Source organism: Chlamydomonas reinhardtii, chromosome 10 (assembly GCF_000002595.2).
Source record: "Chlamydomonas reinhardtii strain CC-503 cw92 mt+ chromosome 10, whole genome shotgun sequence".
In the NCBI taxonomy this organism is placed as follows: Eukaryota; Viridiplantae; Chlorophyta; class Chlorophyceae; order Chlamydomonadales; family Chlamydomonadaceae; genus Chlamydomonas; species Chlamydomonas reinhardtii.
Genome location: NC_057013.1, coordinates 4175008 through 4187192, shown reverse-complemented (window position 1 = coordinate 4187192; position 12185 = coordinate 4175008). Strand labels below are relative to the sequence as shown.

Below are 12185 nucleotides of genomic sequence, written 5' to 3'. Positions count from 1 at the left end.
CATTTTCACGCGCTGGCGTCGCATAACACAGAACTGCTCATGCTACGCCTTCAGGTATCGTTGGTATCGCGACACGACCTTGCGCCGCTGCAATGGTGACACGCCCCAAACATGCAAATTCTCTGAGAATGCGCGAGCTGCGTGTTTCCTTAAAGATTTAAGTAAGGCTTCATTCTGGTACATTAGTGGGCTTCACACTGACGTGCGAAGAAGGTTGAAAGCCAGGAAGTTAGCGTTCCGCACCCAGCACGTTCGCGACAACCACTTTGTAAATGATACTGCCTCTACACGTGAACTCAATGATGTGACCGGTCAGCCTTGGTGCGGCCGAGGCGCTGCAACTTCCAGCATGCGAGCAGAAGCAGAGCCGGCTTCGGGCTGGCAGAAACTGCCACGGGAGCTCGTCGAGAGAGTCGCGAGTTATCTAGGACCCAATGACATCGCCGTCCTTCGCGGGCTGGACACATACACGCACGCGCTGTTCGATGGCCGGGAGCACGCCGTCTTCCACCTGTCGCTGCCAGTGCCACCGGGCGTCTTTGCGCGCTTTTGGTCCCCCCGCGTCGTCAGCCACCTGCCTCTCAAGCAGCGACGGCAGCTGGTGACGCTGACCGCAGCCAGCGGCGTGCTCCAGGTGAACTTGTTAAACTAGAAATCACCCGAGGTCCACGTACGTGTCATGCTCTCTTGCCTCCTGCCGAACGCACCACCTAATGCCTGTCACACGCATCAGCGACACACGTACCGTACCGCGGCGCCATCTCGTCATGCAGAACCTGCGCCTGGCTGTGGAGATGTGCGAGCTGGCGGCGCCGCTGGGGGTGGACGTGTTCGTGGCGGCGGCGCGGGCGGGCGCGCTGCCGGTGTGCCGCTGGCTGAGGGAGCAGCGCTGCCCCTGGTCGTGGGACACGCTAGGTGCGGCGATGAGGCGGTGACGAGGCAGCATTGGGTGTTTGGGGCGTATGAGGGGACGGGGAGGGCAGCCAACGGTGAGGCCAGGCACGTGTGCAGGTGTGATGGCGCGGAGTAGTGTGTGTGGAGCACGCGCGGGAGCGAGGGCACGCAGCGGGGTATCTGGCGTGGGTATCTGGGGTACCAGGGATATCATTTGACAAGTCTATGTGTGTTCCGTGGCTTACGCAGCAACATTCCTTCTTGTGAATGCGAACCTTGCAGAGGCAGCGGCAAGAGCGGGGCAGACGGAGGCGGTACAGGTGCGTGAGCTGCTCTCACACACAGCCCTTCGCCACCTTGCCAGACCCCTTGCACACTTTTTGGCCCCTAGTAGGGTTAGTGCCGCCAGCCTCTCACAGACGCTTCTTAGCCCCACCCCCTGCACCGCGCCCTCCTGCCATCACACACTCCATCACTGCAGGCGCTCATCTCCGCGGGCTGTCCGCTGGAGGGGTCGGGCCTAATGGCCGCCGCCGCTGCCGGCGGCTCTATAGGCCTGCTCGAGTGGCTGTTGGCGCGGGGCTGCGCAGAGCGCGGCGCCGCCGCCAGCCGGCCCGGCGGCGGTGGCGGCGCTGCCACCTGGTGGCGCAAAGCCCTGGCGGCGGCGCTGCGTAACGGGCAGGATCAGGTGGTGGTGTGGCTGATGCAGCCGGCACAACGCTGGCGCGGCCGGCAGGGGCTGGGCGGCGGCTTTGGCGGCGGCGGCGGCGGCGGTGCGGCTGCCGGCTGGCCGGATCTTGACGCTGACCCAGAGGCGGCGCTGGAGGCGGCAGAGCTGCTGGAGGCGGCGGCGGAGGGGTCGCCGCTGCCGCTGCTCTGGCAGCTCTACGACTTCTTCGTGGCACACGCCGGCTGCGGCGAGGAAGAGGCGGAGGCGGCCGCGGCCGCGGTGATAGCGGCGGCCAAGGAGGCGGCTGCAGCGAGGGCACAGGCTGCCTCGGGACGCACCTGCGGCGCGCCCGCACCGCCCGGCGCGGTCTCACCCGGGCCGCGGAGCCCAGGCGCTGTGCTGTTGGCATCGCCGCGCTCCCCCGGAGCCCCCGGACTCCTGTTCCCCGACACGGGCGGGTCGCCGCCGCACCGCAGCACACCGGACAACCGCGGCCGACCCAACCCTGCTGCACCTGGCCCCGGTGCCCTCGGTGGCCCCGACGGCGATGGCGGCGGCGGCGGCGGCCTTGGCGGCGGCGGCGGCAGGAGCCGCCAGGCGGCGGCGCTGGTGGACGCTCTGCGCGCTACCACCTGGCGTGGCCGAGTGCTGGCGGCGGCGGCGGCCAGCTGCTCGCCCGACTGGCGGGACAAGGTGACGTTCCTGGAAGCGGCGGGGCTGCGGCCCGTGGAGCGGTTCGGACTGGCGGTGGTGGCGGAGCGTGCGGCGGCGTACCGGGGACCGCGGCCGGCGGCGGCGGGGGCGGGGGCGGCGGCAGGGGCGGGAGCGGGAAGGGGAAGGGGTGGTGGTGGAGGAGGCGGAGGTGGTGGAGGAGGCGGAGGCTGGCGAGGTGGGGGCGAGGCGGTGTGGGTGGCGACGGAGGGAGAGGGTCGGAGAGGTAGCGGCGCGACGCTGCAGCTGAAGCGGCTGGGCGCTGGCTCCGGGCCAGCCGCCAGCCCGCATGTGAGCGGCTCTGGCGCGGGCGGCGGCGACGGCAGCGACTATGGCAGTCGCGGCTCTCCGCCAAGAGCACGCGCGGCAGCCGCATTGCCTGCGTCTTTAGCGGGGCCGGCGCCCACGCCCCCCGGCAGTGGTGACGGCGGCAGCGGCCACGGTGGTCCGGTGGGCGGTGCCGACGAACACGATGACGCCCTGACTCGGCTGCAGTGGCTCCGCCGCCGGCGCTACCCCATCTCCGGCGCCGCCGTCTTCGGCCAGGCCGTGCGCGCCGACAACGTGCGGGCGGTGCCGTACCTGCTCAACCGCAACCGCCGGCGGCTGGAGCGGTTGGAGCTGCCGTACGGCTTCAGCGTGCGGCCGGCGCTGATGGCGGCGGCGGAGGCAGGGCAGCTGGAGGTGCTGCAGGGGGTGCTGGACTGGGCCCTGAGCAGGGCCGCCGCAGACGCCGCGGCTGTCGCCGCCGCGGCTGCTGCAGCAGCAGGCCCAGGCGCCGCCGGGGATGCAAGCGTGCGCCGGCCTGTCTACAGCGACAGTGACAGTGACGGAGGTGGTGGCAGTGAGGGCGGTGGCGTGAGCGATGACGGGGGGGTTGGCGAGGACGAGCAGGGCGGCGCCGGCGCGGCGGTGTTGCGGGCGGTGTGCGACGGCGCCGGGGCGATGCTGGTGGGGGCGGTGCGGGGCGGGCAGCTGCAGGCAGCCTCCTGGGTGCTGGACACGTTTGGGGCCGGCACCAGAGGCGGCCGTGGTGGCGGTGCCGAGTCTGCAGCCGGGGCAGCCGGGCACGGCAAGGGCCGGTCGCTGGCATGGCCCTGGAAGGGGCGAGGCGCGGCGGGCGCGGGCACGAGTGCCGGCACGGCGAATGAAGCGACAGGCGACTCCAGGCCGCACCCGGCCGGGGCAGCGGCACAAGGCAGCCACGTCGGTGATGCGGATGCTGGTGGTGGTGCTGCTGCTGCTGCTGGCTCCGCAGGAGCCCGCACCGGACTGCGAGCCATGTTCCGGAAGGTCCTGGGCCGTGGCATCAGCAGCAGCGGCGGTAACAGCGACGGCAGCAGCCGGCATACGCACAGCACTGCTGCTGCGGCCTCCGCCACCGCCGCTGGGGGTCACGGCGGAAGCCCCAGGCGGCGCGGTGCGCAGCAGGGCAGGTCGCATCGCCGCGGCGGCGGTGCAGCCGCCGCCTCTGGCGCCGCCGCCGGCAGGCGGCCCACCGGCGCCGCCGCCTCAGGCGCCGCCGCCAGCCCCGCCGCCGCCACGCCCGGCGCTGCTCGGTCGCTTTTTGTGGAGCTGGTGGGTTGGCGCGAGCCCACTGGCATGTGGCTGACGGAGCGGCTGTTTGCGGTGGCGGCTGGGTCGGGGCTGGGCAACGCGGTGCCGCTGATGGCGCTGCTGCGCGCGCACCGCTGCCCCGCCGACGCCAGCGCCTGGTCGGCGGCGGCGGTGGGCGGCGACGTGACGGCGCTGGAGTGGCTGGCGGTGAACAAGGTCGCAATGCGGGTGAGCGTGCAGCTCGCGCAGCTCGTGTTGTTCTGTTGCTGGTCAGTTTGCTGAGCTAGCTACTGCCGAATGATGCTGTGCAGCTTTGCATTGTGGCGCTCTTGTCACTTTCTACCTCTCACTGTACCCGCACCACCTCGGATACTCGTTGTGCCACTCGCCGATCATCGCCTCATCGCCCCCGCTGCACCACCCGCAGAAGAGCCACCGGCCCTACATGGTGGCTCTGGGCCAGGGCGACCTGGCCACACTGCACTGCCTGCGCCGCCTGAGGTACCCGGTGCGCTGGCGGGACGTGGTGAGAGAGGCCAAGGAGTGGGCGGCGCCCGCCGTGCAGGCGGCCGTCTGCGAGCCGGTGCCAGGCGGCGGCGGCGGCAAGGGCTGGCGCAAGGGCGGCGGGAGCGCAGGAGGTGGCAGTGGCGGCAGTGGCGGCGGCGGCTTCGCCGCCGCGGGCAGCCGGCTGCGCCGCATGCTCACGTGCAGCGCCCGGCGAGATAAGCTCCGTGTTGGTGGCGGTGGCCGCGGCGGCAGCGGAGGCTGGGCGGTTGCTGGGTCTAGAGATGCGGCAGGGGCTGTAGATGGGGGCGCCGGCACTGCGGCAGGCGACGTCGGCAACGCCGGCAGCAGCGAGGGACAGGGCGGCGGCCGCGCGAGGCTTGGCGGTGTACTGCGGCGTGCGATGCTGTGGGCGTGGGGGGGCATCAGCGGCCGGCGGAAAGCAGGACACGCAACCAGCGGTCTGCCCTTGTACCTTGCCGGCGCCGGCGCCACCGCTGCTGGGTCAGGGAGCGGCAGGCGTGGCAATGGACGCCCCCGATCGGCGACAGGGCTTGGCAGCGGCGGCGCAGCCGCAATGTTTCTCCCGCTCGCAGCTGGGTCGGGTGCGGCTGTGGCGGCGGCCAGCGGCAGCTGCCCCTCGCCGCGCCGCAGTGCCTCGTCCCCTCGCCGCTACCAGCCCCCACACCAGCACAACCAGCACAACCAGCACAACCAGCCCCTACCACACCAGCACAACCCGCACCAGCAGCGGCACCAGTCGCCGCACGGCTCGCCGCAGCGTGTGCACGTCGCACCGCCGCGGCCGGCGGCGGCGCCAGCGGCGCTGGGGGCGCAGGGGTTGGTGGCGGCGCCGGCAATGGCGCCTGTGCCACCATCAGCGACTGAGCGCGGCGCGCTGAGTGACCTGATACGGATGTGGCGGCGCCGTCAGGACGCGGCGGCGGCCGCCTCTGCCGCAAGCCTTCCCGAGCGGGGGCCGTTCGCTGGCCGCGGTCAGGAGGACTAGTTGGGCTGCATCGGAGGCCTTCATGCTCCGTGCTTTGCCCAGCACGCACCATCACGAACGAGAGATTAGAATGATGCAACGTTGGCTTGTGGGACATGGTTGTACCCGATGCCGGATACGCACACACCAACGGTGCTCACCTCCGCGGGTGCTAGATCACACGCGCAGGGGCGAAGGTGCGGAGTGGCCAGGCATAGCACCGGCGAGGTTACGTGGACGCGTACATGTGATCGCCATGTGTTTTGATTAAGTTAGCACGCGTTGTGGCGACCTTTACCGGTATGCAGACAGTTGGCGGGTTGCAAGAGCCCATCCAGCCGCGTTGATGCCAGTGTTCAAGAAGCTCTGGGAACCATTGAGTTGTCGATGATTTAATCAGGGCGATGTGATTGCTGTGGAGCTCGCTCAGGGCACATTGATGTGCGCGAGGGTTTCCATAATCAATTCATCGAGCGACGCTAGCTTTGTATACGCCCCTCTATGAATATGAGTAAAAATCCTTTGTGAAGAGGAAACTCGGTAAATCGACAAGACCGAAAACCTGAGCCCTGACCTGAGCCAGGCCGGGTCGCTTCGCCTACACGTTTGAGCTGTCCCGTAAGAGTAAGCGATACCTGCTGCTTACCGCCACTGTGACACACGTACGTGTAAAGCTCTCAAAGCTGGAGAACGTACGTCACCGCAAACCCAGACTGCACTATGGCGACGCAAGCACCAAACGCAACACGATAGTTTAGCCACTGAGCTAGTGAGCATTTTATTCAAAATGCCATAAAAGCAGCAACGGAGTTCAAGCGCGACTTGGTAAGTAAGCTCTCCATGCAGCCGCACATCCGTGGTGCTGGTGCCGTTGTTGTTGCTTGCTGCATGGCAAATCTTGCTAGTTCACCCGCCGCTGGGGCTGGCGCCCTAATGCGGCTACGCGGCGGGAGGTGCCACCGGGTGACCTTGCGCCCGCCCCGCCGCAGGTGGTGCCATCGACCAGCAGCCAGCCAGCCCTCAGCCAGCAGCCCGGCGTTCTCGCAGCAACGGGAACCCCCTGAGGGAGCGGGAGCAACCAGCTGACACCAGCTCGCGGCCCGTGGCCCCAAGCCAGCTAGCCAGGCCACCTACCTTACCGCAGCCACAACCCGCTTCCGCAATGGTGGCCGTGGCCTACGTGGTGGGCTGCGTATTCGCGGGGCTGTCGGGGGCGCTGCTGGCCACCCAGTCCGGCATCAACAGCACGCTGGGGGCGGCGGTGGGCAAGAGCTTCGCAGCGGTGGTGTCGTTCGCGGTGGGGCTGGGGGCGCTGCTGGTGTTCTTCGCCATTGACACGGCGGGGCTGGGGCACAAGGGGCCCTCGCTGGAGGCGGCGGCAGGTGAGGAGGGGAAGGGAGGGAGGGCGTGGGGTAGTTTATACCAATTCCAGATAAAGCAAGACACACAGCCAGCCCACAGAGCGCGGAGGAGGTTTGGCCTTAACCGTTACCTTGGACGCCCTTGAGCGTTGTCCTGCTTGTCGGCGTTGGCCGTGGACCCTAGACCAGCGACGCTCTTGCCATCGAGTAACACCCAGGCTCGCGGTGCGCTTGCAACCCAACCCGCAAATATTGTATTGCGCAACACGCATTGGGGATTTGGAGGGGAGGGGTATAGGTTCCGTAGGTGGAAGGGGCTGGCGGGCGGCAGCGGACTGGGAACGGGCTGGGAGCGGGCGGCGGCAGCAGTGGGCATGGCAGGCTTGTGCGCGTGTCATGCGGCGCACCCGCCGCCACCACCTCATCCTCTTACATGCCGTATCCCTCCCCTGCAATCCCCCGTACTGCCCCCACCTCCCCACCCCAGCGCTCTTCCCCTTACTCCCCGCACCTCTCCCGCCCTCCCCGCCGCAGCCGTGCCCTGGTGGGGCTGGGTCGGCGGCTTCCTGGGCGCCTTCTACGTGGCGGTGGTGGTGGTGTACGCGCCGGTGCTGGGCGCCGCCACGCTCATGGCGCTGTTCGTGTGCTGCCAGCTCGCCACCGCGGTGCTGCTGGACTCCATGGGTTGGGTGGGGTTCAGGTGAGCGAGCGCGTGAGCGCGGGAGCGTGTGTGTGTGAGCGTGCGTGCGTGTGTGTGTGAGCGTGCGTGTGTGTGTGTGTGTGTGTGTGTGTGGGTGTGTGTGTGTGCGTAAGAGGGGTTGTGACGGCGTGTTCGAGCCTGAGAGCACCAGTGCGTGAGTTGTTTTGGTTGAGGGGCATGTTTTCAATGCCCGCAGTATGGTTGTGTCTGGGCGGCGTGTGGGATGGCAGGGGCGTGGAATGGGTGGCATGTTGGGTAGATGGCAGGGGCGCACCAGTGGTGCAGCTGACGGGAACAGCCGGGGAGGGGCTCCAGTGGCAGGGGCGGCTCCAAACCCACATGCCCACATCACCCACATGCCCACGGCCCCACCTGTTGCCGACCACCTGTTGCTCACCTCCTGCTGGTGCTGCCGCCGCCGCTCCCTCATTCGCTGCGCCAGGAAGCGCTCGCTGCACTGGGCCCGGCTGGTGGGTCTGGGCCTGATGCTGGCGGGCGTGGTGCTGGTCACCTACTTCGACGGCTCCACAGCAGCGCCGGCGCCGGCGCCAGCGCCGCCGCCACTGCCAGGGCAGCCGCCAGGGCAGCCGCTGACTGCTAGCGGGCCGGTGGCCAGCGGCCGCGCTCTGGCGGAAGTTGCGTCGCCGCTCTACGGTAGGTACTGCTGTGGACAAATCGCTAGTGGGTGCAGCGAGCGAGGCGTGAGAGCAAGGGATACGCGTGCTCACATTTTTGCGGCGCCAATGTCATGCGGCAGGGTTGTCGGACTCCACGTCTACCTCTGTTGCCGGCGGTGTGACGGTGGCCCTGGCGACCTACAGCAAGGAGTCGGCGTCGGCCGGCGCGGTCACGGACTCGGAGACCGGTGCGCCGGGAGAGCGACGCAGTGGCGCCGCCGGGAGCAGGGGCAGGAGTGGGAATGGCAGCAGCGGGGACTGCCAAGGGACGAAGGGTGATGCGGATGCAAACGTGTAGGCTTCGGCTCACGCCAAGTGTAGCCATACTTTGGGATCTTGATTGGGACTGTAAGTGGCCGGTCGCGGCTTGGCGCAGTTGCCCCAGCGGGCCTGCACTACCCGCCCCAGAGCCGCGGAAGAATGTCAGGGCGTGCTTGCTGTTTGGTGGGAGTGATGTTGTGTGTTGTACCGCAGTGTGTTTGATAATGCCACGTGGTGCCAACGAATGCGTGTGGGGACTACTGCATATTTTATTCATGCTGTTGTCATGATGAGGGACGTTGTGGCAAAGCAATCGTTTGTGCATGGCTGTTGTAGTTTGTGTGGTGATGGGTGGGAACTCAATCCGATTCGGAGGTCCTTGCACTGGAAATCAACATTCATGCTCAGGCGATAGGCCGGTGCGCCGTCATCTTAAGATGATTACTGATAGCAAACATGATACGGGACGCACGGGTCGCTGGTGAACGTGCGAGTCGCAGCTTGGATTCGAGGGCGTGTGGGGAGGCGTGGGCGCACTTCTCACACCTGCCAGAGGTGTCACCTCGCCGGCTCGCCCATATGCACTGCACGATCCCAGGGAACTGACGGTCTAAGAGCCCGTTAAATGTGCTGGGTGCCGCCGCCACTGCCGCTCCCGGGCCCCGGCCAGGGGACCAGTGAGGCAACGATCTTGAAGCCGGTTGGGGCCCAATGGGGCTGCAGCGAGGTCAAGTCGTTGCGCGCTGGGAATCGGGGATGATCGCTGTTTGGGAGGGCCTGCGCAACGAGGTAACGACTAACGAGGCTTGGAACTAGGAGGAACGGGTGTGGATCCACCGGGCCTAGCCGCGAGCCGCGTAGCCGCCTGTGGTGCAAGGTGACCCGTGACGCCGCTCACAACGCTATGGGACTGGGCAACCAGGGGGAACCGGAGAAGGCAGGCTGGATGGGAGGATGCGGGGGGGGGGCGGGGAAAGCCGGGAAGGTGCTGCAGGAGGGCTTCCCTTGCCCAGTTGACTCCCCCCCCCGTCGAGTTGAGGGCCCGCTGCTGATCTCGCCCAGGGAGGCCCAGGGCACATGGCGGCGCAGCAGAGGCATGCGGGCATGAAGCGGCGAGCACTACCCCTGGCAAGGCAGCATGGGAACGCTACTTTCTGCTCAAGGGCATTCGGCAGGGGGGGTGGGGTGGGGGGGCGGCTGCAGGGGGAGGTGACCGCTGCGGGGGGGGGGGGGGAGCAATTAACGGTTATGGGGGTGCCGGTTTATTGGGTGCTCCAAGGCAATTTTCTGGGACCGGCACAGCAAAGCAACAGGAACAAGAAGAATGAGCAAGCTTCGCCCCCGACCCGCCTTTGTCCCACTCGTGCGGCCAAACGCTTCCTCGGTTGCATGCCTGAGGCTACGCCTGTATATCGGACATTGTCGTGATCCTTTCCCAGACTAGCTGCAAACACATGGTCGGTCAATAGTGCAAACGCGAACTGGCATTTCGCGCCATTGTGGCGACCCGGCTTGCCGGACGCCGCCTTTGGTCGCGAGCCTTGCCTGCATAGTACAGAAAGCTCATAGAAACATAGGTCTGGCGCCCAATTGGGACATAGCCACCTAGCTGAGGAGATGGGCAACTCGGGCAGCGGCCGTGCCGAGAGCGGCCAGGAGCTCGGCGACGAGGAGGCCCCGCCTCCGGGCCCAGCCCCCGAGCCCTTCCCCGAACCCCAGCTCCCTCAACCAGCCAACCCGCCAGCTGTACCCTCGACTGCCGCTGCAGCGCCTCCCGCGGAGGCGGCCGCCCTGGCCCCTGCGCCTGCGCCTGCCGCGCCACTAACCGCCGCCGGCGCAGCGGTTGGCGGCCCCGAGGCTGCGGCCCCCGGCCCCACAACCGTGCCGGTCGCCGGTCCCCAGCCCGCCTCCACCGCTGTTGACGAAGACAACGTCGCTGCTGACGAGGCTGCGGCGGCCGCGCCATCGCTGGACGCGTGGGCCTGCCTGGGCTACGCCGCGTGCCGCTTCGGCTCCCGCCTGGCCCTTGTCGACCTGGACCCCTCACCACTGGCTGCCCCCCCGGCCCCGGCCCCGGCCCCTGCCACCGCAGCCACCGCATCCCGCGCTGGTTCCACCGCGGCCCCGCCACCATCCCCGGCGCCGGCACAAACCGCCACCCCGGCCCCAACCGCCACCCCGGCCCCTGTGCCCTGTGGCCCGGCCACCGGCGCGCCCTCCGGCGCCGCCACTGGCGCCCGGCTGTACACGTACCGGCAGCTGCACGACCGCAGCCTGGGCGCGGCGGCGGCGCTGCTGGCGGCGGGCTGCGGCGGCGGCGGCCGTGTGGGCGTGCTGCTGCGCAACTGCGGCGAGGTGGTGGAGGCGCACTTCGCGGCGGCGGCACTGCGGGCCGTGGTGGTTAACGTGGTGGGTGCGGGGGGCCATGGCAAGTGGTGGTGGTGATAGAGATGGTCGTGCCGATGACGCGGGGGCTCAACGCTATTTGTGGCGGATGCGTTGGGTTTGTCTCGAGTTTGTCATTTCACCTCCCCTTTCGCCTCACCTCTTCCCCCCCCCCTCCCCCCGTGCCCCTGTCACGGCTCGCCGCCCCCTCGCCGCCCTGCGCTGCCCGGCTGCTGCTCAGAACGTGAACCTGGCTCCTCCCGAGCTGTCCTACATCCTGCACGACAGCGAGACCCAGGTGCTCATCACACACGCTGGCGACTTCGGAGCCCTGCTGGCCGCCGCCCTGGCGCTGCCGCCGCCCCCCGCCGCCGCCTCGCCTCCAGCCTCGCCTTCCGCTTCGCCAGAGCCTGGCGCGGAGCCAGCGGCCGCGGCCACGGCCGCTGCTGCGGCTCCGCCCCCTGCGCCTGCGGCCCTGCGCCTGCACACGGTGTTTCTGGTGGACGGCGGCGGCTACGGCGGCAGCCAGGATGGCGGCGGCGCGGCGGTGGAGGCGGCAGCCGCGACTGCCGCGGCCGCTGCGGCCGCCGCCGCCGGCCTGAACCTCAAGTTCATTCCCTACCACTCCGCAGTCGCGGCTGCCATCGCAGCCGCGAGTGCGGACGACGGCGCCGCCGCCGGGACTCGGCGGCGCCTGACACTGCGCGCGGTCCGCGCCGCCGCGCTCGCGGCCTCTGCCACCAGCACCGGCCCCACCACCGCCCCAACCGCCGCCACCGCCACCGCGCCCCAGCCCCAGCCTCCGCCTCCGCCCCACCCGCTGCTTGAGCCCGACGCGCCCTACCACATGTACTACACCAGCGGCACCACGGGACGGCCCAAGGGCGTACTGCTGAGTCACCGCATTGTCATGCTGCACGCACTGGGCACCATCGCGGGTGGGTGCACGCCCGACCCGCCCCGACCCCACCGCCCTGCCGGCCCACCTCAACCTCACTGCTACTACCCACCGGCGCTCCTCCCAGCCTCTCCTGCCCCCTCCTGCCCCCTCCTGGCCCCTCCCGCCCCCTGCCTCCTGCCCCGTCCTGCCCACCCGCCCCCTGCCCCCGCCTGCCCTGCCCCCCACCCTGCCCTGCCCACCCGCCCCCTGCCCCCGCCTGCAGAGATGCGGCTGCACGGCGGCGACGTGTGGGCCCACCTGGCTCCGCTGTTCCACCTGGTGGACGTGTTCGCGATCTACGCCGTCACGCTGGCGAGCGGGCGGCACGTGCTGCTGCGCGCCTTCAGCCCGCAGGAGGCGCTGGCGGCGCTGGGTGAGAACAAGGCGCTGAGGCGATCGAGGGGCCCCGGCAGCTGACGGTAACAGGCGCGCAGCCTGCAATTTACAGAGCCCGCGCCTGGCCCAATCTGTACCCGTTCCTTTCCTCTGACGGTAGCAGCCCCGCAGCCCTGGGTTCCGGGTACCCGCGCCTGCCCA

General features: G+C 69.1%; 3 protein-coding genes across 3 annotated transcripts in view; all 3 read left to right on the top strand.

The window, feature by feature from the left end:
* The first annotated feature begins 63 nt into the window (after positions 1–63).
* On the top strand, positions 64–6008 carry CHLRE_10g449850v5 (uncharacterized protein). The gene is made up of 5 exons (XM_043066948.1): positions 64–634; positions 774–915; positions 1177–1214; positions 1376–4060; positions 4260–6008. Exons 1-5 carry the CDS (start codon positions 350–352, stop codon positions 5343–5345), a joined length of 4236 nt encoding a protein of 1411 aa, XP_042920345.1. The 5' UTR covers positions 64–349; the 3' UTR covers positions 5346–6008.
* A 105-nt stretch (positions 6009–6113) lies between these two features.
* Positions 6114–9169, top strand: CHLRE_10g449800v5 (uncharacterized protein). Its single transcript, XM_043066947.1, has 5 exons — positions 6114–6149; positions 6314–6706; positions 7220–7385; positions 7828–8039; positions 8143–9169. The coding sequence occupies exons 2-5, from the start codon at positions 6487–6489 to the stop codon at positions 8358–8360; spliced, it is 816 nt and encodes a 271-aa protein (XP_042920344.1). The 5' UTR covers positions 6114–6149; positions 6314–6486; the 3' UTR covers positions 8361–9169.
* A 438-nt stretch (positions 9170–9607) lies between these two features.
* CHLRE_10g449750v5 (uncharacterized protein) overlaps positions 9608–12185 on the top strand; it is an 82983-nt gene continuing 80405 nt past the window's right edge. Inside the window, exons 1-3 of the mRNA XM_043066946.1 lie at positions 9608–10732; positions 10950–11646; positions 11872–12021. Of these exons, the coding sequence (XP_042920343.1) occupies positions 9941–10732; positions 10950–11646; positions 11872–12021 (1639 nt within the window). The 5' untranslated portion in view covers positions 9608–9940. The remainder of the gene's footprint in view (positions 10733–10949; positions 11647–11871; positions 12022–12185) is intronic.

Excerpts from the sequence above, each read along its gene's own strand:
- CHLRE_10g449850v5 (XM_043066948.1), top strand. The coding sequence starts at position 350 with ATGCGAGCAGAAGCAGAGCCGGCTTCGGGCTGGCAGAAACTGCCACGG. Across the intron at positions 635-773 it reads CAGCCAGCGGCGTGCTCCAG|AACCTGCGCCTGGCTGTGGA; the intron begins GTGAACTTGTTA and ends CTCGTCATGCAG. Across the intron at positions 1,215-1,375 it reads GGCAGACGGAGGCGGTACAG|GCGCTCATCTCCGCGGGCTG; the intron begins GTGCGTGAGCTG and ends CCATCACTGCAG.
- CHLRE_10g449800v5 (XM_043066947.1), top strand. The coding sequence starts at position 6,487 with ATGGTGGCCGTGGCCTACGTGGTGGGCTGCGTATTCGCGGGGCTGTCG. Across the intron at positions 6,707-7,219 it reads CTCGCTGGAGGCGGCGGCAG|CCGTGCCCTGGTGGGGCTGG; the intron begins GTGAGGAGGGGA and ends TCCCCGCCGCAG. Across the intron at positions 8,040-8,142 it reads AGTTGCGTCGCCGCTCTACG|GGTTGTCGGACTCCACGTCT; the intron begins GTAGGTACTGCT and ends GTCATGCGGCAG.